This window comes from Chrysoperla carnea, chromosome 1 (genome assembly GCF_905475395.1).
Source record: "Chrysoperla carnea chromosome 1, inChrCarn1.1, whole genome shotgun sequence".
NCBI lineage: Eukaryota > Metazoa > Arthropoda > Insecta > Neuroptera > Chrysopidae > Chrysoperla > Chrysoperla carnea.
Window position 1 is genome coordinate 112,258,348 of NC_058337.1, and position 22,928 is coordinate 112,281,275.

General features: G+C 29.5%; 1 protein-coding gene across 1 annotated transcript; it reads left to right on the forward strand.

Moving 5' to 3' along the window:
* Nucleotides 1–19,094: 19,094 nt before the first annotated feature.
* LOC123305984 (esterase B1-like) lies at nucleotides 19,095–22,416 on the forward strand. Its single transcript, XM_044887831.1, has 6 exons — nucleotides 19,095–19,294; nucleotides 20,361–20,492; nucleotides 20,570–21,118; nucleotides 21,181–21,519; nucleotides 21,579–21,729; nucleotides 21,794–22,416. The coding sequence occupies exons 1-6, from the start codon at nucleotides 19,172–19,174 to the stop codon at nucleotides 22,252–22,254; spliced, it is 1,755 nt and encodes a 584-aa protein (XP_044743766.1). The 5' UTR covers nucleotides 19,095–19,171; the 3' UTR covers nucleotides 22,255–22,416.
* Nucleotides 22,417–22,928: the final 512 nt, after the last annotated feature.

Below are 22,928 nucleotides of genomic sequence, written 5' to 3' on the forward strand. Positions count from 1 at the left end.
AACCGGAAGAGTTATCTTACACTTTGTAATAGTGTACTTGCCGACTTATTTAAAATTCATCACGCAGTAGTAGAAGCAACAACATTTTGTTTACTTGTCCTGAAAAAATGCAATTTACTGCCTCAAAGGCGGTTTTTATTCTCTCTGTGTAACACATATGACAACAGAGAAAATATTATAGACCGGTAAAAGTTGGTTTTTATCTTTTTTTCTTTTCTCGAAAAAATTATATGAAATGTTTTCTTAAAGTAGAATTCTATTTATATAAAAAAAAGAGTTAGTTACAATGACTATACAATGCTGCGGTGTTTTCCACATTCTCTCTGTTTGTTATGATGTTTTTTTTCTTCTTTTGATGTTTTTTGTGTTTATATACTTCTATTAGATATTTTTCCAACGTAATATAACATAAACGCGAGATGTGGGAATACGAATTCATGTCGAAATGGTCCTCACGTATTTTTATTAGCATCTTGATTAATAAAGAAAATTTTTTTTCAGGATACTACTTTTTTTCTTAAGCCGTAGAATAGGTAAGGTTAGGTTTGGTTATATTGGCTGTCCACGAAGAACACACTTAGGCTATAGAGCCCATTGTGATACATATATTTCCGCTGATAACTTAATTTATCAGTCCTCAATTTCAGAGGCTGAATGCACCTCCTTCATGCATATACCATGCACTACATCAGCGCCTCAAAACTATTAATTACATTAATTTTGTTGCGACGGCGGAAATCGAGCCCGCTACCCTAAGCATACCGCGGACGAAACTGGTTACGCCTTACCCAACTGAGCTAATAGGGCCACAAGCTGTAGAATATTTCTAAGGAAATTTCAAGGGAAAATTAGTTCCTAAGTATATAAATTTTTCCATTACAAGATTTCATTTTACTTGCATTGTATGTTACTATGTTTGTTTGGTTCAGATATCTGCAACGGATTGAACTAAATTTTTGTACACATGTTTAGTTTGGATGACAATACATTTTTTTAAATGTAAGTATGACCTGATTTTTCCATTACTTCCACCATATTTGATAAGGATACCTTTTTTAGTTTTAAATTAAAAATTAAATAAAAATACTTTTTAAAAGACATGCTTTTATTGTACTAATTTGTAAAAAATAACTACTTCTATGAGTCACGCATACATGACTATTTGTCAAAACTTGAGGGGCTTTGAATCATCCTTGATATTTTAAATTGAGCGCCTCTAGCTTTCAAAAGTAATCATATTTGAGTGACTCATAGAAATAGTTATTTGCTACTTTTTAGTACAATTAAAGCTTGTCCTATTAAAAGTATTTTTCATTTAAATTTTTATTATTCGTACTTTGACATAATCGTTAATATTATTTTGATAGCGCCACGTAGAGTCTACAATTTGGTACTACGGAAAAAAATTATAGGAGAGAGTAACCTATTGCATACTATCGCTGAGTTTGCACAGAACAGGTTTCTCCTGTCTGCTGGTAATGAATTTTATGCGAATTCTGACGATTAAATAATGAAAAAAAAAGCCATTCGTCAGTATAAGTAATCTAATTAAAGAAGTTATTTACATTTTTTTTTAAATTGCACCAACTTACCTCCCGTTTGTTTTGTTAATAGGGCTGCATGCAAAGTCTCACTTCAAACGCTGTCAATTATTATTTGATGATTCATTATTATTAAAATAGTAAATTCTATTTATTCTGTGATAGATACAGTTACGGATTCCTATATAAAATAAGTCAAAACTTAAATATGAAACGTTATTCAAAGGAGGCGCGTTAAATATAAAAATATTACAAATGATACACCGTTAGCTCTGGCTCTATAGTATTAAAATATTCTTTGTACACTGTTTTTTCTCTTCATATTTTAATCATTATATACATATTTCTAAATTTAACATTAAATTTAAAAAAATAAAATAAAATTGTTTCAAAAACATAAAAAAATCTTAATAAACCTTCTTTAACAGTTTTGGAGTTCCGCACCCGAAGAGTAACCAACGTTTATCTCATAAACTGTAATAATAAGAAGACAGCTGAAATTTTGACATAGTGTGAATAACTATCGCCGTTATAACAACAAATAAAATAAAATTATGGAATTCTAAAATGTATAGTGTATCTATCTAATGTAGCTTACTTATAATACATACTTGTAGTTTGTATTGCATAAGTAAACATTTATATTATATAAGATAAGAATGAAAGCTGACTGATCGATCAACGTAAAACTGAAACCCCTGGGTTTATAAGCTTGAAATTTTGTACACACGTTCCTTAAGTAACATAAGTGAGCAATAATTTGGAAAATCATTCAATAAGGGACTCAAAAGAGGATGCGAACTTGGTATATGGGTAAAATATTAACTGCATGTTTATATTTTATGGAAAAATTTTCTCTTGGAAATTGATGAAACTCAGTGGATGGGCAAATTTTGATCCAAAAAGTATAAAAATCGGGTTAATTCAATGATTGGATGCAGAATTTCTGAAATATCGCAATATTTTGATCGATTTTAGCCCGTATCTCAAAAACTAATCGCCCAGTCGACAAATGCACCCGATTTTTGTACCTTTTGGATCAAAATTACCTTATATATTCAAGAGTTTTATCAAAATTGGAGATAAAAAAAATTTTCGATTTTTTGCAATTTTTTTAAGGGGTTAAATATGCAAATATGACGTTGGCATCTATAAATTTCCAATATGGTATTTGCTGGGATTAAAACTTTAATTTTTAAGCTTCTTCGATGTAGCTGCGAACACTCGAGTGTTGAGAATCGAAGCTTTCAACTTAACCTGAGGACAATATTTTTCTTGGGAATAAACCATTTTCAGAGCTCGACCCACATCGAGGATATATATTAGGTTTCATAAAACCCATAAAATAAATGTTGAACGTTAGTTATCTCTGTGTATCAAGCACGATTTATGACGATCACCTCTTCTACTAAAAACGAGAATAAAAAATTATAAACACGAACAAAACAGCGTTTAAGTTGACATAAAAAGCTTATAATTTTTATACGAGATATGGGTTTCAACTGATATTATTCTGTTTGATGAACTTTTAAAGCTTTATTATGTGTTTTATGAATCATTTTATTTGCTTTTTATTACCAAAAGTAAACATATATTTATTTAATGAAAACAGACATATTTTTTATGAAGAAAAAAAAATTTTGCGGTCATATAAACCTTCCTTATTTTGGAAAATGAAAACTGGGGAAAAATATGTGTTTATTATACAAATTAAGTGTAAATCGATTAAAAATCATGCTTCAAAAATCAATACATTTTATTACATTTATATTTATTATTCGATATATAAAAATCTCCTATCACGGTGTTCGTGTATAAACTCTCTAGAGCGGCTAAGAAGCATTAGGCCTAAAGTATTTTTCACCCTCCTACCCCCACTCTAAAGTGGTAGAAAATAAAATGATAGTGTGTATATGCCCTATGGAGATGTAGATAATTTTATGGACAAATATTAGTCAATGTTTGCAAAAATGTCAATGTTACTAAAGTTTCCTTAACTTTATATGGTTTATAATATTTACAAAAGAGAATTATAACTGTATTGTAATTATTCTCACAAGTAGTATGTTAGGAATGCTTCTTTATAAATCGAAAATCGGAAACTTAAATGAAAATATTATATCTAATATTGTAAATTGGAAAATATAAGAACAGTACCTAAATGAAAAGAATATACTATGTATATATAGGTATAAATTAAATTTGAAAATAAATATTCTCTTGCAATGGTTATAATGCATCTAGTTCAAAACTGGCAGGGTACAGATTCCTTATATATACTGTATTAGCAAGAATGGATATTTTTCAATTCAATCTCTTAGGACAGGAGTAAAGTTTGCGTTAAGCAGGCAAACTAAACGGGGGGTGGGCTAGTAGGTGGGCTCACAGGGCGGACTAAGCAATAGTGTTAGCTATTAATAATAACTATTTTATATAAAAAACTGCAATAAGTCTCAAAAACCTTTCCAGTTTGTTTTATGACGAAGTATTTTCTTAAGAAAATTTAAGGGATTTTCGTGTTCGTAGTCATAAGAATTAATTGTCGGAAAAGAAACTGAAGGTGTCGATAAGTAAATCACAGCTTTCTGAAATACATATTTGGTACATTTTAATAACAATTTTGGCTCGAATTCGGCGTGCAATAATTCTCATCCAGCATTCAGTTAAGAGAAACAAAAATTAGCGAGTTGTCCACTTTAATTATTCACTTAAAAAAGAAATTTTTTGAAAATTTGACATCCCTCTATTCAAATTTACCCACTAAATTAACATACACGAAAAAAAAATTAAATAAAAATAGAAATTCGAATAAAATTTAAATAAAACATGGAAATGTGAATGTGCAGAGTGAATGAGTTTATATATGGATGTATATGAGAGTGTGTTTTAATGATTGTTGTTTGTTTATTTATAATGATCATTTAAAAAAATAATTAATACAAATTGTTGTAAGCTCTGGAGCATATACATATGGGTAATGTTTTTACAGTAATGTATGTATTCAATTAAAAGCAAGTGAAAAGAAACAATTAGGTGAGTTAATTGTTGAAATACCATGCATAGTCAGTGTTGATTTCTTTATCACATAACACATACAAAAATGTATAGACAGTGTTGATGCGCAATCGTTTGTTTTTTTTGACGTCACGTAAATAACAAAAGATATTCACTTTTAAATAGACACACACACAACTGATATTCCTATATTAATACATACTATAAAATTTGCACCTAATTAACGCCCTCGTGGGTAAACAGTGATGTTTATAAAAAAAATGTTTCAAACAAAAGTTTTTTATTTTTTTATAAGGAACATTTTTTACGTTTAAACTTTTGTTCTATCTCTAACGGTTTACAAGATGGGTCCTACGGACCCAAGACCCAATTGACCTATGATGCTCATTTACGAACTTGACCTCACTTTTTACGTCCTGAGTACGCTGTAAAAATTTCAGCTCGATATCTTTTTTCGTTTTTGAGTTATCGTTTCCACAGACGGACGGACAGACGGACGGACTGACGGACAGCCGGAAATGGACTAATTAGGTGATTTTATGAACAGCAATGACAAAATTTTTTTCCTAGCATCATTATTTTTAAGCGTTACAAACTTGGGACTAAACTTAATATACTATGTATATTTCATATATGCATGGTATAAAAATATAAAAATTGATATTACCTACAACGTTACAAAATGATGACATTTGGTCAGTAATGTAAAAAACCCACATCAGTGAATAAAGTAGGGTTATCAAGTTTCCAATTTTACTCACGGATTTTTTTTCGAATTTTTTAGGCGTAAATTAAAAAAAAAAATGAAGCAAAAATGTTTGTTTCCGATTGAAGTAGACCTCTTTTTTAATGGTAATTTTGAAACTATAAGTCACATTTCATGTGGGTATGAAATAAACACATCCGGAATTTGGTATATTTTGAGTTGATATTTTATTTACTATAAATCATATTGGTTTTCAACGAATTTTTTTGGCGGATAAACAAAAATACATTTTTAAAAAGGTTTTATCGAATTGTTTTTATTTTAAAAAATGTAAATTCCGGTTTAGTTAGAATTTATATTTCAAGGTAATTTTGACCTAAATACTCCAAAAATCACGGTCATTTTGACGTGCGATGAACGTATTTTTATGATATGATGTCACCGCTGTTTTGAATTTGGACTTTGCGCTAAATGTGACATCTCGAAAATCATTAATCAGATCGTATTTTGACCAGGCGCATCCTTTTTGCCGGATCAGAATTAGTAACAAATAAAGCTTTCCTTTAAATTTAAATTGGAAACAAGATTCATGGATATATATCAAGATATATACCTACCTTGAAATATGTTGAAAGTTCAAAAATCCGACGACTCTGGGCAAGATATACTCTATGTAAGGGCGTCCGGTTTTTTGACATAGAGTCGCCAATTCGATTCATCCAAAATTTGAACTATTTAGATTTCATATCTCGATTTTAAAAATCCTCCTTTACCAAAAACATAGTGTGTGTAAGTAAAACTTATATTTTGTTAAAAGCTCATAAAAATAATTTTTTTGTTTTGTTTTTTTAATATAGCAAACGGTTTTGAGCTGTTATTTTCCCAGCAACGAAGGTTTCGACCCTGACCAAATAGTCAATATTAGCATAATTCTCATTCAATTGTTTATTTTATGTTAATATTATTACGCAATAAAAATGAATATGATATGTTCACATAAATATACATTATATGAAGGCGCCTGCATGCTGATTGATAATTTGTTGGATTTATATAGAACGTATTGGCATTTTCCAATATGTCATATTGGAAAACGTTTTCTCATTTGTAAATAACAAAATGGTGGTTTGATTTGTGAAGTTTCAAAGTTGGATGGATAACACTGGTGGCTAAAATATCGTGAAATTAAGTAGCAATGAAATGATTGCTTTCATTTTTTAATCGATTCAGTTAAAAACACTACTAGTGGTATAAGATTATGACTCGATAAAAAAGTTTACAATGCCATTTGCCTATCAATATGGTTACATCAGGCATCTTGTTAGAGAGACTACTGACGAAAAAATGTATGAAGGCAAGACTTAAGATACTACTTTTCTTAATGACTCTTTTAGGAGGGGGCATGGTTTTGCATTTGCTGAAGAATACTATCGAAAGTAGAACGGAGAGTTTCAATGTTCTTGTGTGATGATTCGCTTTGTTATTGAAAGACTGAACGATGTTAAAGTTCACCACTTACGACATTTACATGCAGAGTAATGTTTTAAATGCGTCATAAATTGTGTAATGTTTTATTTTGTTGATTTCAAGTAAACAAGTCATAGGTACTTACACTTTTCCATAATATACATTTCGTTGCGTTACCATGGATATATCTTGTTAGTTTTAGTTGATGTTTTATGTTATTAGCTAGCGAACAGTTGCTGTTGGTACTATAACCTTCTATTCCAATACCAAACCAACACCATACCATATTATCCCATTCATGTGTTTCATGATGTATAATGTTAAACAGTATAATGTTCAGTATGCAAACATACAAGCATATTGTACGGTACCTACATATATAGGGTATTCCCTAATGACCGCATTCAGACAATATAATAATATACTTTTAAGCAGAAAAGTCGTTGGAAGTTTTTTAATGATTTGTGAAATATTTCCTCATTAACTTAAGTAAATACACTGAATTTTTTCGTTTGTCAAAGGTAGCAAGTTTCCTGTACGCCTGGCAAAGAGAAAATGGGGGTGTTCTGCGGGAAATTTGTTCTTTAAGAAGATTCCTGCACTATTTTTAATACCTGGCGGAAAAAACTTGTTGTTATACATGGAGGACACAAACAATTGGGTTCCATATCCGAAAAAACTAAAAAATTGATGATGATCTTCAAAATCAGCTTTTTTGTTTGGAAGAGGCTTTAAGGAAGGAAGGCTCTGAGCCCGAAAGCTTAAAACCTCCTTATGGATTTTATTTTATTTATCCATACTCATGCAGAAGGAAGAATAAACGATAAGGGGGGACTTAAGAAAAATGTAAAGGAATTTTCCCTGGGAGGGGGTGGGAAATGTCTAATTTATCATAAAAGAAATTTATATTTATGTTTATTATCAAATAAAATTTTTTAATTATTTGATAATTAAACATTTATCATAAATGAATTTATTATTTAGCCTACCATAAAAAAATAAATTATGAAAAGTAATTGGGCGTGATATCGAATAGAATTCTGTTTTTTTTAAACAAAATTATATTTAAAAATAAGAAGAAACAGGATAAAGTTGTTTATTCCTTGCTACTTACTATGTGTTCATTGTAATGCACGGGAAAAATAAGTTTTGTATCAATCCCTGCCGGAAAACAATATCCTCAAAAGATTAATGTATACCTATCTTTTCCAAATTTTTGAAAATGACCGTCATAAAAGGCAGACCAAAATTTATAAACATTGAAAAAAAAACAATGGTCGTAAAGGTAATTTTTTTTATTACGTTTATGATTCATCGATTATAATAAAATTTTACGATAATTATCTAAATAAAAATTTTGTTTTGATAACATTTTCCCCCAAAGAATCGAAAAAGGAAATATTTTAGTACAAAAAATAATGTTAGGACGTTATGTATGCTGTATACGTAGAGGCTCTGAATTAGCATGCAAAAATTTTGTAAAAATTTTTCTCAAAATTTCAAAACAAACAAAATTTCAGATAAATTGAAGGAATCAGTGCATTTTACATAAGTTTCTCGTATTTCTTCTATTTTCCGCTAAATAACTTGTTTGAAGTATCAGGAAATTTTTTAAAATATTTTTAACTGAAATATTTACTTTAAAATAGTCTACAACAAGCTTGAAGCTTCATTGAATTTAATGTCTCTGTTTGACATAAACCCAATTTTCCGGAACCGTTCACCAACCACATCTCTGATGTATACAGAAGTAAAAATGCCAAAATAATCTTAAAAAATTGTAATAAACGAAATAGTCAAAACTATAAAATAAAAATGTATTCACATTCTAGCCAAAAGAGAATATATTTTATATGAAGTATGAATTTCAAATAATATTCATAAATAAAAATATTATGATGCGGTGAGGGGTACGGGGAAAAAAGAAGAAACATAAAGCATATAAAATGAATACTAAGGGATATATAACCGAAAATACAATACGTATATACAGTCAGTCATATATATGTATATTCAAATTGTACGTGATATATTCCTTATTTTTAGTCTTTGTACGAAAAATAGCTTTTCTCTATTCATCTGTGAATATACACTAGATAGAGTTATACTGTACTTACCGGGAGCTACAAATATACGAGTGGAAAACTTAATAAACCATTGACGTTAAATAGCAACCATTTATTTTAACCTTCAGACACTGAATATGATTTTGTTGGAATGTTTAAAAGATACTGAAAAGTGCTTTTCCTTTCAGTTGTCAAGTTGTCAATTGGTCAGTTTTTTTTACTAGACTTTAACTGGAGTTCATGAGATACCTATTCGAATTTTCGAATAGAGTATTATTTCAGAGCTATTACCCTGCCATTTATAGATATTATCATGCTGCATATAAATCAGCCTATTTCACAATCACTACATCTTTGCATCTTATGCTTTTTAGAATTGTTCATCAAGCAAAAGAACTCCAGAACTGCAACATAGCAAGGAGAGGGTAGTTCATCGTTTCTGTCTCTACATCGTGAGAGACAAAAAAATCGTGAGAGATTTTTTAACACTCGCGATACTTTTATAGGCCTACGCGCTCAGAATATATCCAGCTTCCAGCCATTAGCCTGAAACGGCGACTATCGCTTGGAATGGACTTTCGAAACGGAAATAAATTACTAACACCTCTTCCTGACTATTCACATCATGTTGTATTCCAAGAAATTTTGCCAATTTAGTGAAGATTGTTGTTGAGTACCTTGTAGCACGAAGAGAGAATTTTGCATGCCGATCAATTCGTCTTCGAAATTTCCTACGTTTTAGGCGTTCGAAAATTCATATCTCGATCATTTTGACTTGGATACCCCCCCCCCAGCCTATAGCCAACTTGAAGAACTGGATAATTATTCGGAAAATGTCTGGGTATTTTATTCAAGACTGAAAAACCCACAGCTTCGTGGAACCTCTATCCAACCAGAGGCATGACCAAACCGTAGGACGGTGCGAATTTCAATCACAATGTTCAAATTATTTGAATGCAATATTTGTGTTTTTTGGCGAAATGATCAAAGGCAATTTGGTTAAATGACAATGTATATGATTGTTTGAAAATGTCTTAAATCAAGACGAAACAATTGTCACAATAGATTGTTATTAAAAAAAATCTTAAAATTAGTGGATTACTGCAAAGTATAGTGAAAAAAAATTTTTTTATAGTATATTACGTGTATATTTTAATTATTAAAATGCAATTCCACAAAGTAAAGCTCAACACAATCGATAAATGACAATGGTTGAAATCAGGGGATCGAATGATAGAGGGCAGAATGTATAGGAATAAATTAATCTGATACCGACCGAAAAAGATAATATTGAATGCATGAGCCTAATTAATTTGAAGAAATTCTTACAAAGGGCATCCACAAGGTTTGTGCTTACATTTCCAGCTAGATCCACCAGATATTAAAACACAAACTCACAATTTACACGATAGAATTTACTTAAAACATTCGATACTACTTGTCTTGTGTGCCTACATGTATGTTACATATATCCTACCTATATTGACTTCAAAGTATACCGAACGAAGTCTCAGAGAAGCACCCTTATGTGAGTGAAACAATAAAATTTTGAATTGGGAAAATAAGATATATCATATATATTATTATTGTTAGCTTTTAAAAACATAAAATCATACGACTGTGTTTTACTGGTTAGCACGCACTTACATATATGACAATTCATACATTTATATGAAAATTATTACGTTATGGGAAAACTATATGAAAGAAAACCAACCACTATAAAGCTATAGACTTAGGCGATAGAACAATATGCGACATTCAAACAACTATATCCTATGAGAAAGTTGTCAAAGGGAGGTATATGTTTTACTTATCTAAAATTGTCGTGGAGAAAGAATTTGATAAATTGATGCGCTGCGCATGATACGCATTACTTCAAAGGTCTGAGCACAAGGAATAATATTAATATAGACCATAGGCATAGGACAGAAAGGGTACTTTGTAAAGTGGTTAATTCATACTTGAAACTTCGTGAGTAACTTGTTTTTTGCGAGTTTTTCTCTCTACAACGTCATATTTAGGAAATAGGTCTGAGAAAACACAGCTGGGAATTTGTCAGACACTATGACCACTTGATAACATGAATAATTATTAAACAATTCAGTAAAAGTGAACTATATATGTAATGAAATGCAAAAATAGTTAAGTACGGCATGTTCGAGGTCGTAAAGAAGCTCATCGATGCAGTATTTTTGTCTGACAAAATATTTTATTGTTTAATAATTATGAATGTTATCAAGTGGCCACAAATTCCCCGCTGTGTTTTTTCAGATCAATAGCTTAAATATGACGTTATCATCCTCATTTGAAAACACAACGGTATCGAAAAAATGCGTAGAGAGAAGTTTGATAGACTCGACAAAAGGTAGCCAATTACGAAGTTTCAAGTATGTATTAATCATTTTACGGAGCACTCTTCTACGGTCTAATACGAAACTTTTTACAAATACTACCACAAAAAGTTCAGGTTTTTCTATCTTGACATGGCTCACTCAGGCAAAAACGTCTTTCATTTAATTCAGGATAATTTCGTATTGTAATATCGAGACAGGCCAACCTTAAACATATATATCCTGTCAGTACTCACGTTATGAGCATTTTGATCACGCTCGATTTAAAATATAAATAACTTTTATTTTTCAAATGGAATATGTCGTTGAAACTTTTTCTATCTTCATATAATTTTATCAATATTCGAATTAGGATTTTTTCGGATCTTGTTCAACTGTACTGTATCTTGATAACAATTAACAAAATGTCATTACCGCCCACCACAAACAAATACGGAATGGCATAAAACTACACGTTTGGCATATTTTCAATCATAAAACCTACTTTCCTGTTCACAACACTCATTATGGCTAATTGTTCTTATTCCAACTGCTCCTTTCCCTAAATTTTTATGCAAAACACATGCATTGCTGTGACTTTCAAAAGTTCATTACCTTTAGGAAAAATACATAAAAGAACAAATATGTTCCAATAGCAATCCGGAAAATCAAAAAACTGCACAGTAAGCCGACGTAAACAGAGAACCAACTTAGATAACTTTCCCCTACTTCTTCTGGTACATATATGCAATACTAGTAGTTTGGTGGCCCCTGAGTACGTGAGGTAAAGTTAGCAATGGTAGGTATTATTCATATGATAGATTACTAAATCGTGGTTTACAAATAATATTACAATTTATTTTTAAAGCTACTTAAAGTGGTTCATTTATTTTATTGTTCATGTGACATTACCATTAAGGTAATAATATATATTTTGTACATCATTTAGCTCCAATTTTATTTTATTTTTTGGGAGCTTTTAAATGAAATATATTGAAACATTTATAGGAAATATAATCATTTGTTTAATATAATTTTTTTACTGATTTTGTAAATGTAGAGATGAGCCTGAAGATACAATCTCGTCCTCAGCGCTCTTACATCGTGTCACAATGGTGAATCACAAGATAAAGCCCCAAAAGTTATCTCACGTCTAATTGCTTCTTTTTAGCTAGGACCTTTATGAATGCCTAGTCTCAATAGGATAAAGAAAAGTGGCAAAGGCGATATATGCCTACCGAAAATAAAAAATGAAGCGCTGTTATCGAACCAAGAGATGAAGTCAACGTGCGTTAGGTTCTCAAATACAGTGATATGACGTAGTACATTTAGGAAGATGAACTGGTGAAAGTAATATTGGGCAAATCCATTGCGGAGGTAACTTATATCCAACTGCCTTGGGCCATTACTTTAAAGGAGATTATACACGAAAGACAAGACTATGGATCAGGAAAACACTTTATACTACTATTATTATGGGATATTTGCTCCCTTAATGAAAAAGGAGAAAAACATGAAATTGTTTTCTAAGCAGTAAAGGTAAACATAAATTAACTTTGGAAAAGCTACATAGTAAAGGATTATAACAGAGGATTTGGAAAACTAGGAGATCATAATTGACTTCAGGGATACGTGGGGATTAAATGTAGACCAAACCCTTATTTTTACTTATCCTAAGATAATATTAAAATAAGAATAATATATGGAGATATTTTGTACATCATTTAACTCACAATTTATTTTGTTTTTTAAAAAGCAAGCTTTCAAATGAAATACTTTTTGACATTTACGTGAAAGACAGTCTTTTGTTATTTATTTATTTTTTTCTTAACAAATGCTGTTGTGTTGAACATTTGGTGGGTGGTTGTTGTTTTTTTTTTAATATTATTTTTGTGTTTTTAGTTATAAGACGCCCATTGTCAAAATTTTTGTAATAATAAAATGTTTGTTTTTATTATTAATGAGAATTTATTATTCTTTCCTCTACACATTTGAATTGTTTCTTCTTTTAAATGAAAATTAGCCTATTTTTGTTTAGCTCATAAAAATGCAATGTTTAGGTTTCTGTAAGAAAATATTTACGGCATTTTTAATAAATATTCGAAACTGAAAAGTATATCAGTGTCTCAAATATTTGCGAAATATTTTGTACAGTATTTACTTTCATACTTTCGGTTGGTGTCAAATTTCATAAATACTTCTAAATCATTTCTTTGGGAAATCAGGACCTTTTCCTACTTGCAATCCTTATGCATGTATTTTTTAATGCTTATGCCTACGATATAATTCAATCAGTTTAGAAATAATATGACCTTAACGTGATAGCAAAAAAACTTTTCTTGCTTCAAGAAAGTATTTACTTGCTTTACTTTAATTTTAAAGCAATCACTATTCGCAAGTTTCGAGGTGTTATTTTATCTCTAAATTGACGGATGTTAGCTTTAGGTTCTTCAACGTTTCAAGTTTGTTGATACAGATACAAATCTTAAGGAAACCCCCAGAAAAAGGAAATCCTCGGCGTATTCTTGGCTGAACGTACGCTACGATGATACAAATTCCTTATCATATATCCGATGCTTACAGTTTTCTCGAACTTTTGCACGATGATGCGGCTTGTTCGCTCTCTAGAACGATTAAATTGATCATAATCTTCCTGTAACAGTCTGTGCACAGTTCTTAAAGAAATGTCATTTCTGTAGAACCAGTGAACGAAATGATTCTTATCGTAAAGGAAACGTTTCAAACTAAGATGTGACGTTTCAAACAAGCGAAGGTTTTCACAGCATTAAAATTTACAGAGTTGAAAACATAGGAAACTGACATTGGAACACATTTTTTAATGTTGATTACGACGTGACCTTGAAAATTTTTCCTAATTCTAGTTCACTTTTCAATCCCTTCCCCCCTGAGACAAAAATGATAAAATGACGAATCTTGACCTGTCATTATCTTATGCTTTAAATGCTCTAGTAACAATTCAATCCTCATGAAAAAGAACTTTTTATACTTTTTAGAAATTAATTAAATACTTTTTTTTCTATTCAATTTTTCTGATTAGAAAAACTTTTTCGTATTACAGAACTTATGATTCTACTAAACATATGTAATAACTATTTATAGTTTATATGTCATCAAAGTAGAATTAGTTTCTATATAACATGTTATTTCTATCATAAAGATCCCTGCAAATAGTTTGATTCGATGTTTCATTACCAAACGAACAAATGTTACACTTGATTAAATGAACGAACGTCTATGTTTCATTCCATTTCACACCAAATTAATTCAAGATTCATATACAGAATACCAGCAAAGTTGTGCATGGTATAAATTTTCAAATTCTAAATTTAAAAAAAAAAAAAACAAAAACAAAAACTGTAGAATAAGTGGAGAAAACAAAACAAAAATCTTCATCCAACCATGAAACGCTAAGGATTTTAACATCAAAATTCATTTCGTTATACTTACCAGTTACTACATCGAGTCTGAATAAGCCATCGTTAATAAATACCTGCAGCCAAAATCTCATTCAAAAGGAATGTTATGGCTGATTTTAACTTTAATAATAAGATATTTTAATTTTAACATCCAACTAAATGTTCTTGAATCTTGAAATGAATTTACGAATGTGCTTTGATACTTTTACTGTGCTTTAATTTACGAATGTGCAAGAAATATGAATTAATATTCGTTATACAATTCAATTTCTTAGTAAATAATTATTTTGATTGAGTATTAGATGCAATTTAATATTAAGAACACGAGTACCTACCCACTTCCCACTTGCACAGTTATTTTCAAAGCTTTTAACAAACAATAATATTATTTCTTGGAATTCTATGAACAGAAGTGCATGGAATTAGAGACTCAAGAGTGATCACGATATTTTAGAAAGACACTTAACAAATATAATTATCTAATGTAGTTGCGTTAGAGCAATAAATTTGCTAACGCTACAAGTATAGTAAGTAGAACATGGCCTCTGCACAAAGGTTAATTGAACAACGTTACTGCTTGTAGAATTTATTTCTGGGTTAGACTAAATATTCGTCAAAATAATTTTTGTTAATTATTTTTGGGTAAACTGAACGGTGAATTATATCCTATTTTGGATCAAAGCATTCCTAATTTATTTATTTACATATGTCTCGTTTCGTTTACAAAGTAACAAACTTTCTGTAGCAAAAATGCGATCTAAAATATCTTCTAAATAGTATGTACTCCTAGCTTTTCTTTCTAAGCATTGACAACTTTGAAAATTTAAAGGATCTTACAGAGATAGTCAATCCTTCTACAATTGTTTTACCTCTTTGCAAAATTGATCGCATATAATTTATAACGCGTTTCTAAAAACTTTAAAATCCAACCAACTCGTCTATAGTCGACAAACTCTATTTTTCAGTGTTTATGTTTTTGAGTCTATTTTTTTTCGATTACCCGTTAGACATATACTTTTAAAGCATATAAGAAAGTTTTAAACTTTTTTGCAAAAACTGTTTGTGCTACAAGGGTTTTGTTGCATCGGTGTAAGTCAGGTTCTAAGCAGAAACGTTTAATATAACAAAATTTTATAGTATTTATATTTAAAATTTTACTTCGATGGATTTTACAAAATAGACTTTGAACATTTATTTAATCATAAAGTGTTCTTTTATTATGTGTATGCATGATATTACGCATAGAAATTTAAAATTAATGACGTAAATCATTAAAATATTGATTTGTTTAATAATTAAATTTTCATTTCATTCATTATTGACTTTTAATTTTTCATTGAGGAAGTTTCTTATTTGAACCTTTATAACATTGATAAAATTTTTTCCACCTATCTCTAATAAAAATAAATACAGTGCAACCTCGATATAACGAATCTGAAGGGAACCAGTAAATATTCGTTATATCAAGTAATTCGTTAAACTGAGGTTTGTTATATTGAGGTTAAGTTGGTCTAAAATTCGTTATAAAGAGGAAAAAAGTGTCGGAACCTCTCGCGACATGAATTACATACTATGGAGTATACTAACTGTCATATATTGGTGGGACTTTATACGTTATATAAAGGTTTTGAATTGACGAATTTCGTTATTTAGAGGTATTTAAATTTTTTATGTAGTTGAAAATTCGTTATAAAGAGGCTGTTCGCAAAAAATATTCGTAATGTAGAGGTATATTTTATATTGACTCTTATGGACAATTCAAGGGGATTGCGAAAAATTTGTTAAATCGAGGAATTCGTTATATTAAGGTTGCACTGTATTTGCAAAGGATGGCACCAATTTTAGAACTATCCTTCCTTAATCTTTTTTGTCGGATTTCTTTTATCTGGCATCCGACATATCTGCTCTAGCCACCCTAAATTGCATAAACTTCCTCATTTTTCCGTCTTCTGCAAAGTCTCTTTCTCATCTTTTCTTCCCAAATCAATAATTTATTAATCGCTACCTTGTTCATTACCCACGTTTCGGATTCATTGTCTTGTAAATTTGGGCCTTGGACCGATATAGATTTCATTGGGGGATAACAAAATGCTTCTCAATGTAGTGCTCACCTCTTCCAGCTCTTCATCAACATTTGTAGTAATTAGGACATCTGAGTATTAAAAATCTGTAACATTTTGAAAGAAATAAGTGGCTCTAAATGATTTACCATGATAATTATGAATAATCAAGGAAATAAAATTTCTTTTATTGTTTTTTTTTTTTCTGACTGACTTAAAATTAACGTAAGAATTTAAGTTTTATTATCTTCACCAAATTTTTTTTTTATTTTAATTTTTTTTAAATTGGCAATCTGAAACCCGATTTAAAACTTAAAAATATTTATTTCGTTAAATGTTTTGAAAAATTTGAGGCAAGATAGGCCCGGTTGACAGTATTAGTCCGGGGATAAAATTGGTAAACAACAAATTTTTAACTTCTCATGGGGAAGTTGTGGTATTCGTTCCGAAAATTTAAATAAAATATCTTTATCTTTCATAGTTAGTGCGTTGTAAAAACACATTTCTTTCTTTCTATAATGTTTATAAAATTCGGGTACCACTCTGTATTTAAGATAATAATTTAAAACCAAATTTTGTGTTTGTAAATAATTAAAATATTTATATTAATTTGCACGTCAATGGATGTAATTTTATAGTTAATTATATTTTTTTTACATCTTTAAAAAAATTCATATTACATGATAATTTGTATGAAAATCATGCATGCATAATTAAATACGCTTAACAAATTTAACATATTATAAATATCATTTAATTTTTTTAAAACTACCTGTACAGGGTTTTTAATTTAAATATCCCCGTTCGGATATAATTACTTTTGTACTGGTATTTCCGTAGCATGGGAATTATTGTAAATATATTTCTAGAAGACAATTTTGAGATTATTTATTCTTAAAATTTAAACGGAAACTTCTTATCGCTACGTATACAATTTTAAATTAATTATTTCTTCTTTTAAAATATGAAGGACGAAAATGCAAATTCAAAATATTTGTATTAATAAAATAATTATTGCATGGGAAATTAAATCAACGTATTTTCAAAAATATTTTTATAACAATAATTTATTGATGTTTAATTAATATTACGTCTATTATCTGATTTTTATGACATTATTTTTGATTGAATATTTAAAAATACCGACAGAATCATAAACATACAAATTTGGAAAATTCTGTTCATTTTAGAATTTGTGCTTAGTTAGGCTGCCTTAAGTCTACTGTTCTGAAGAATTAATCCATTTTTTTTTTCAAAAAACAATCTGTATGGTCTTTATCAAAATTTACTAAACAGGAGCAAGATTCTGCTGTTTGCAAAAAAGCATAATTTAATCTATCAAACATCCTTAAGAGTATTTTACTGACAAATATATAACATTCAGGCGGTTTCAGAAGTAGGGGAAAGTGTTGCAAAATGAAGCCTTAAGATAAAATAATTCCTCCTTTTTTTAATCGTTTTTAATCGTTGAACAAAGACTCCGGCGTAAAAGAGTCTTGGTGTTTCGTGACAAAAATATTAATTTTGCTACTTTTGATCTATGGGATGACAAGGTGTTAGTTTTCGCCGGCTGGTTTTTTACTCTTGGCTTCTGTTGAATTAACTTATAACACATTTTCATAGGCGTATAATGAATATTAAGGTCAGTTTATGACAATATTCAAATATGTCATTAGGAGTAAAATGATCCTCTTTATAAAGTGAAAATGATCCTTATTTTGTGTGTAAAATTATAATAGGTAACCATTTATTCTTAAAAGATCGATAAAACGATCTCTTTTGGGAAATATTGAATGGATCTTAAAATTTGAACAAAACAATTGGTTCATAAAATTACCTAATAAGTCCAATTCTGTTTGGCTACCCGTGAAAGTAATAGCCCCAAGAAAAAAAACGATTTTCAATTGAAATTCTTATAACGTATACATAATCTAAAAAGGGACTTAACGTCCCATCTTTAAACAGCAAGAGATAGCGCTATACCTCCATAACTTTATTTCGAATACTAGGTTAGCTCAATTTTTCTACACGATTTCCCGTGAAATGACAAAAACAAGATTGTCTATTGAGTGACACAAAACTTGTCAAATGGACAATTAGCTGTTTGTTACCCGAAAAACTGTAATGAATGCAATTACAAATCCAGCATGATTAAGGAAAAATTTTCAAAATTCATAATTATTTTTCAAACACATTGTATCATCGTACATAAGTGAATCGCACATATTGACATAAAACCATAATTATAATTTATCATATTGTAAATATCATAAAATATTTAAGTCGCTCATTAATATATAAAATATTATGTTAATACATCATTTTGAAAAAATATATTTATTTTTAATTTCTAACTAATTAGTGACGCGTCCGAATTAACAATTATTAATATATTTTGTTTAAAGTTAGACCAAATTTTTGTAAGGTGGTAGTTTTAAATTAATATAATGTATAAGATTAGGTGTTTAATTTCATTGTGTTACTTGATCGGTTTTGTGAGATGTAATGATGTCGTTATTAGTGAAGGATTGGTTGATTTGGAACCAATGTTGGAATTAGAACAAGGTACTTTAATTGGACGTATTGATACGGATTATCTAGGTGATTCATTTTACAGTTTTCAAAGCATACCTTATGCAAAACCACCTATAGGTGATTTACGATTTAAGGTAAGTTTTCTAATATATTTATCAGTTTTGTCCTTGTCATAACAGCTTGTCAGAATGAAAAAAAAAAAAAAAAAAAACACTTCTAGACTGAATAAAACTTCCTTTAAAAAAGTTATACGTGCAAAGATCTTTATTCTAATATATTTATGCTTTAAAGAATTATATATACTCTAATATTTTTGTACACCAAAATAAGTAGGTATACTCTTAAAGATTCATAAGTTTAAATATTTCTGCTTTTAAAGATTTACTTATACCTACTTTTAAATAATTCTGATTTTAAATAATTATATTTTCCAAGCACTCTACTTTTACCAATTTCCATTTTTTTCATTTATTTCTATCTTAGAACACTTTATTTTATGGTTCACATTAAAATCGGAATTACTAAAATGAATTGAAAAATATATTATTTTTGAAAATTTTTCTGACCAACCTCAAAATTAAAATATTTTTGGCTTAACTTAACTGAAAGAATAAAGGGAGACACAATGAAGGTAAATTTATATGCATCCCTGCTCAAAATATTTGAGCGCCTTTGATTTTTCGTGACACCTTGTAAAAGACTACTGTTTTCCTGATAGATGTTACTCGTCGCTAACTTGATGACTGTTTCAAATAATTGATCTCGGCATTGAGGCGAATTAGAAATTTGATTTCAAACACATAGAGTTATAAATAGATACAGATAGTTTTATATTATTAAAAGCATTTTTCTTAAAAACATTTTTATTTTTAAAGGAGTACAATTTAATTAAAGTAAATGCTCAAAAAGTAGAAATATTTTAACGTAAAATAAGAAGTGTAATTATTATTCTGCCATTTTTTTAATAACCTTGTAGATTTAATATTTAATACATCAATCACTTTTGTTACCTTTGAACCTTTATTTCGTAAAAAAGTATTGTTACTTGGAAAATTAATGACTTGATTCTTATGTTTAGAAGTCTCTTTTTGTCAAAATATAAAGTACGTTCTTGTAGAGTACTTCTGTAGAGTAATTCAGAAGACTAATATGAATTTTTCATAATAATCCATCCAATTAATTAATTTCTTATAAATACAGGCACCAGAGCCATTAGAAAAATGGAACGGAACATGGAATGCCACACAAATTGCACCAATGTGTTCACAAAAAATTTATCATAAATTCTTGGGACAAGAAGATTGTTTGTACCTGAATGTTTATACAAAACATGTGAGTAACAGCAATATTCCCTATGTTTTGAAGGCAAAGCGGAACAATTTAGATTTTATATTAAATGTATTTTTTAGTTAAATCCAAATGGTTCTTCCAACGGTTTAACAAATGTACTATTTTGGATACATGGTGGATTTTTCACAGAAGGTTCTGGGAATCCACGACAATATGGTCCTCATTATTTAATCCATGAAGATATTGTAATCGTTACAATAAATTATCGAGTTGGAACTTTTGGATTTCTAAGTTTGCCAGATACAGATCTTAATATTCCTGGTAATGCAGGATTAAAAGATCAATTATTAGCATTAAAATGGGTAGAAAAAAATATTGTTTACTTCGGTGGGGATAAAGATCGCGTAACTTTGGGAGGAAACGATGCAGGTGCAGCATCCGTTGAATATTTAATGGTCTCACCAAAAAGTCGTGGTCTTTTTAATCGTGTTATTTTACAAAGTGGTAATTCACAAGCGTATTGGGCTAAAGGAAAACCTCATAGTATTGCTTTAGCTAAATTATTAGAAGTAGCCCCGAAAAATTTAACAGAACGCCAAGCTTGGGAAATAATCAATCGTGCAAATACGGGAGATATTCTCCAAGCCCAAAGTTTACTTATTCCAGAAGTGAGTACAAGACAATTTAAACTTTATTGTATAACATCGAATTTCATTTTCAAAATTTGTAGACTGAAGCTGAAGGTATTATTGCACCAATCATTGAATCGATTAATTCTCCATCAGCGATAGTGACACGAACCCCACAAGAAGTTATTGAGGGTAAAATGTTTAATGCATTACCATATCTAACCGGATATAACTCCAACGAGGGAATAATGGCATTATTTTATTATAAATTAAATCCGGGAAGTATACCCCAAACCGCAGCTGATTTTGAGTTATTTTTACCGGAAGATATGTACATAACTAAAGGAACTGAAAAATCATTACGTCTTGCACAAAAAATTAAAGAATTTTATTTTGGAAATTCGACTCCGTCCATGGAAAATATTCAAAAAATGTTTAACGTAAGTTTTACAAATTAAATGATATTTTGACGTTTGCTCAAAATTCGATGATGTTTTAGGTTCATACAGATGTTGCATTTGCCTATCCAGTATATAAAGGAGCGCAATTATTGTCTGCAAATATGCCACGGCCAGTATATATGTACATTTTCTCACAAAATTCCAGTTTGAATTTTTACAAAGCTCAATATGATCTGAAAAATTTACCAGGTATAACCGAAAATGGCGTTAGAGATTTGGAATTCTTATTAGCTAAATACCTTTTACTTTTTAGGAGCTTGTCATTACGACGAATTAGGATATATTTTCAGCTTTACAGAAAATGCACCAAAAATTGAACGTGGCAGTGATTTAGAATTTTATATAAAGCGAATGTGTCATTTATGGGGTAACTTTATACGATTGGGAAATCCAAACGGTGTCCATAAAAATGATTTTTGGAATGTAACATGGTTACCAGCAACTCACAATGCTTTTAATTACATGAATATTGACGATGAACTGGTGCCAAGTATTGAGCCCAATAAAGCAGCTATGTTATTCTGGGATGAACTGTATATTGAAGCTTTAGGTGAAACGGCTGTTATTATAACACCTGAAAATGTTCCAGATTTAACAGATGAATTGGATGAAAATGAATCCGGAGGAGCAATATCTGTATACTCGAATTATTTCCTATTACTTGTTTCTTTTCTTTGCGTGCAGCAATTTTTGAGTATTTTTAGTATATGGTAAATTTAGTATATGGTAAGTCTTAAAGTAAAGCAGGAATCATATATTTTGATTTTAATTTTAATTCAAAAGATCTCCCCTTTATAAAAGGCATGATCGAAATTAGTTATCTTTATTTCGGATAAATTTTTTAACATAAACTCAAATATATAAATATTTATTTAAATAAATAATTGGGCACCCCCCCCCCTAAATTTTCAGAATTGATTTAAATTAAGCCCAACTTTATACTAAAAAAAATCAAGGCTTTTATCCAAAATTGCCCTGGCGCTCGTACATTATTAAATGACTCTGAAAAAGTAACAAACCTACAAATTTTGTGTGATAGTCTACCTTGGAAATAAATCTATTAGTTATTTATAAATTATCGCATTAATTTACTCGATTTTATTAAGTATATTTTAATGTATATAAATCTGTAAATTTTTATGAATAGGTAGTTATGATTAGAAACATTATTCTACGGATTAAAAACGATTGTTATTACTCACATTTTTTGGATCAATGACGTGCGATAAGACAATTATCAAGTTATGACTCAAAGATTTCCTATCTAGAACAATTATTATAATTTCATATCGACAATTACATAAATAAAAAATCCATTAGGAAAATTTTATTTTTAAAAATAAAATTTTATTTGTTAATGGATATTAACTAATTAAAGTTTATCTGTG

Coding starts and splice junctions, on each gene's coding strand:
- LOC123305984 (XM_044887831.1), top strand. CDS start 19,172: ATGTTGGAATTAGAACAAGGTACTTTAATTGGACGTATTGATACGGAT. Junction 20,493..20,569: donor TGAATGTTTATACAAAACAT/GTGAGTAACAGC, acceptor TGTATTTTTTAG/TTAAATCCAAATGGTTCTTC. Junction 21,520..21,578: donor ATATTCAAAAAATGTTTAAC/GTAAGTTTTACA, acceptor ATGATGTTTTAG/GTTCATACAGATGTTGCATT.